General features: G+C 43.1%; 2 protein-coding genes across 2 annotated transcripts in view; one reads left to right on the top strand and one right to left on the bottom strand.

Annotated features, from left to right (window-relative positions):
- LOC106817806 (xyloside xylosyltransferase 1-like) overlaps window positions 1–2,221 on the bottom strand; it is a 20,163-nt gene that overhangs the window by 7,880 nt on the left and 10,062 nt on the right. The gene's annotated exons all lie outside the window — the stretch shown is intronic.
- The window catches only part of LOC106817809 (exostosin-like 2), a 17,035-nt gene that overhangs the window by 1,453 nt on the left and 13,361 nt on the right, over window positions 1–2,221 (top strand). The window contains exons 3-4 of the mRNA XM_014822510.1: window positions 808–881; window positions 1,881–1,933. Coding sequence (XP_014677996.1) covers window positions 808–881; window positions 1,881–1,901 — 95 coding nt within the window. The 3' untranslated portion in view covers window positions 1,902–1,933. The remainder of the gene's footprint in view (window positions 1–807; window positions 882–1,880; window positions 1,934–2,221) is intronic.

The raw sequence follows: 2,221 nt of genomic DNA on the forward strand, positions 1-2,221 counted from the left end.
AGAGAGAGAGAGAGAGAGAGAGAGAGAGAGAGAGAGAGAGAGAGAGAGAGAGAGAGAGAGAGAGAGAGCGAGAGAGAGAGAGAGCAGAAAGGATGGAGAGTAAATGCATTAATGAGATGAATTAATGGATTAATTGGCACTAGAACAACAATCACTGCTACTCGTGCCATGAACAAAAACCAGGAATGAACAAAAAAACCTGCGCGTGTTGAACAAACCTGTTCTCGCGTTCGTAGAACTCTCGTGTGCCGCTGCGCAGTCGGTCGACCTCTGCGCTCGTCTTCACCCGCATTGTCTCCAGCTCCTCCCTCAGCTTCCCCTCGTACTCCCCGCGGCACCGCTCCCTGCGCAGAGAGGTCAGCACGCGCATGAGACAACAGCCGCACCCGTGAGATGAGCCCACGCGAAAAGATAAGAGAGAGAAAAGAGAAGAGAGAGAGAGAGAGAGAGAGAAGAGAAGAGAGAGAGAAAGAGAGAGAGAGAGAGAGAATAGAGAGAGAAGAGAGAGAGAGAGAGAGAGAGAGAGAGAGAGAGAGAGAGAGAGAGAGAGAGAGAGAGAGAGAGAGAGACGACATCGTGTATCTTCCTCTCCCCTCTCTCGCTCTCTCGCTCTCTCTCTCTCTCTCTCTCTCTCTCTCTCTCTCTCTCTCTCTCTCTCTCTCTCTCTCTCTCTCTCTCTCTCTCTCTCTCTCTCATGCAGAATAACTGCCGTGTTGAATGTCTGCAATGTACACACGGTTCCGTTGTCATCGTAGCATCGTAAAATACTACGATATTACGATATTATCACTTCTACTTGTTTTGCAGCCGTGCTAATAAGTGACGATGATACCCTGATCAGCGAGGCTGATCTCCTAAGAGCCTACACGCTGTGGAGATGGGTAGGTGCACCAGGGGACCCATTATTAGTGGCCCAAACTCGTTTCGTAATTAACAACTATCACAAGTCTAGGATACGAAACAAATTTTACACGTAAATTGTTGTGAAAATTTCTTTACGTTTTTTAGACTTCTGATGCCATAACTGGTTATTGTGTTTTGGTTTTTTTAGTTATGTTGCCTTAATGTTTGTTTTATTGTTTTCACAACGAGCTCCTTGGAATACGCGAACGATTTTTTCCGTAATAGTCACTAATATTTGCAATAGAAAATGCGAAGAATAAAAACGAAGGTAACTACGAATTTTCGGGCGATTGTTTTACGCAGGGTGTGGTATATATGCAGCTGCGCGGTAGTTTGGCCCCTATATGATATGAGAACTCACTGGCGCCAGTTAATTCTGGCTAGGTCTCTCCAAATTCTAACATGCAATTAACGTACGTGTGGTGATCTCCAATTAACACACTAGTTAAAGTTGTTATTTGTCATGAATTGTTGCCCTGCCTCCTCATTAATGTTACTTATAATGTTAACGTCGTGTTAGTTGGACCCATTTATTGTTTCGTTAATAAGCCATATCGAAAAATCCCCATTGCAATATTGAGATCAGATAAGAAGGGGTATAAGTTGCCTATATATAACATGGTTAGGATAGGACTAGTCTAGGTTTTTGATCTCTAATTCTCTTCACTAACATCGTACTTCAATTCACAGGTGCGTTTCTGTTTACAGAAACATTTACAAATATGATTGTGGTCATTTGGGATATTTTGCAATGTATGCGTTAATGCAAAAACTAAAAACGCACGAGTGTTTACATTAATCATGTACCTAACCGCGCCTCGGCCATGTTATACCCCCTTTTTTCTATGACCTAAATGCACAGCTGGACTTTCCGATATCACTTTTAGAGTGGCGATACTACTTATATGTTACATAAACATGTACGCATTTTTAAACACTTTTTTTCACGATTATTCTTACGTTTCGCTCTGTTACAGTTTAATTGTAGAAGGCGCTAGAGCCTACGCCTAAGCCTACGAGACGAGACAAGGTAGGAGACTACGCACTCTCGTAACGAATTTTTTCACGTTCACTCCTTTCTACTCGCCATTTTCACTCTGATGCCCCTTCTTCCTTCTTTCTTTCTTCCTTTCCTTCTTTTACATTTTGTTTCCATTTCTGCCTTTCTTTTCTTCCACACACACATACACACACACACACACACACACACACACACACACACACACACACACACACACACACACACACACACACACACACACACACACACACACACACACACACACACACACACACACACACACACACACACACTACA

Source organism: Priapulus caudatus, unplaced genomic scaffold, assembly GCF_000485595.1.
Source record: "Priapulus caudatus unplaced genomic scaffold, Priapulus_caudatus-5.0.1 Scaffold1873, whole genome shotgun sequence".
NCBI lineage: Eukaryota > Metazoa > Priapulida > Priapulimorpha > Priapulimorphida > Priapulidae > Priapulus > Priapulus caudatus.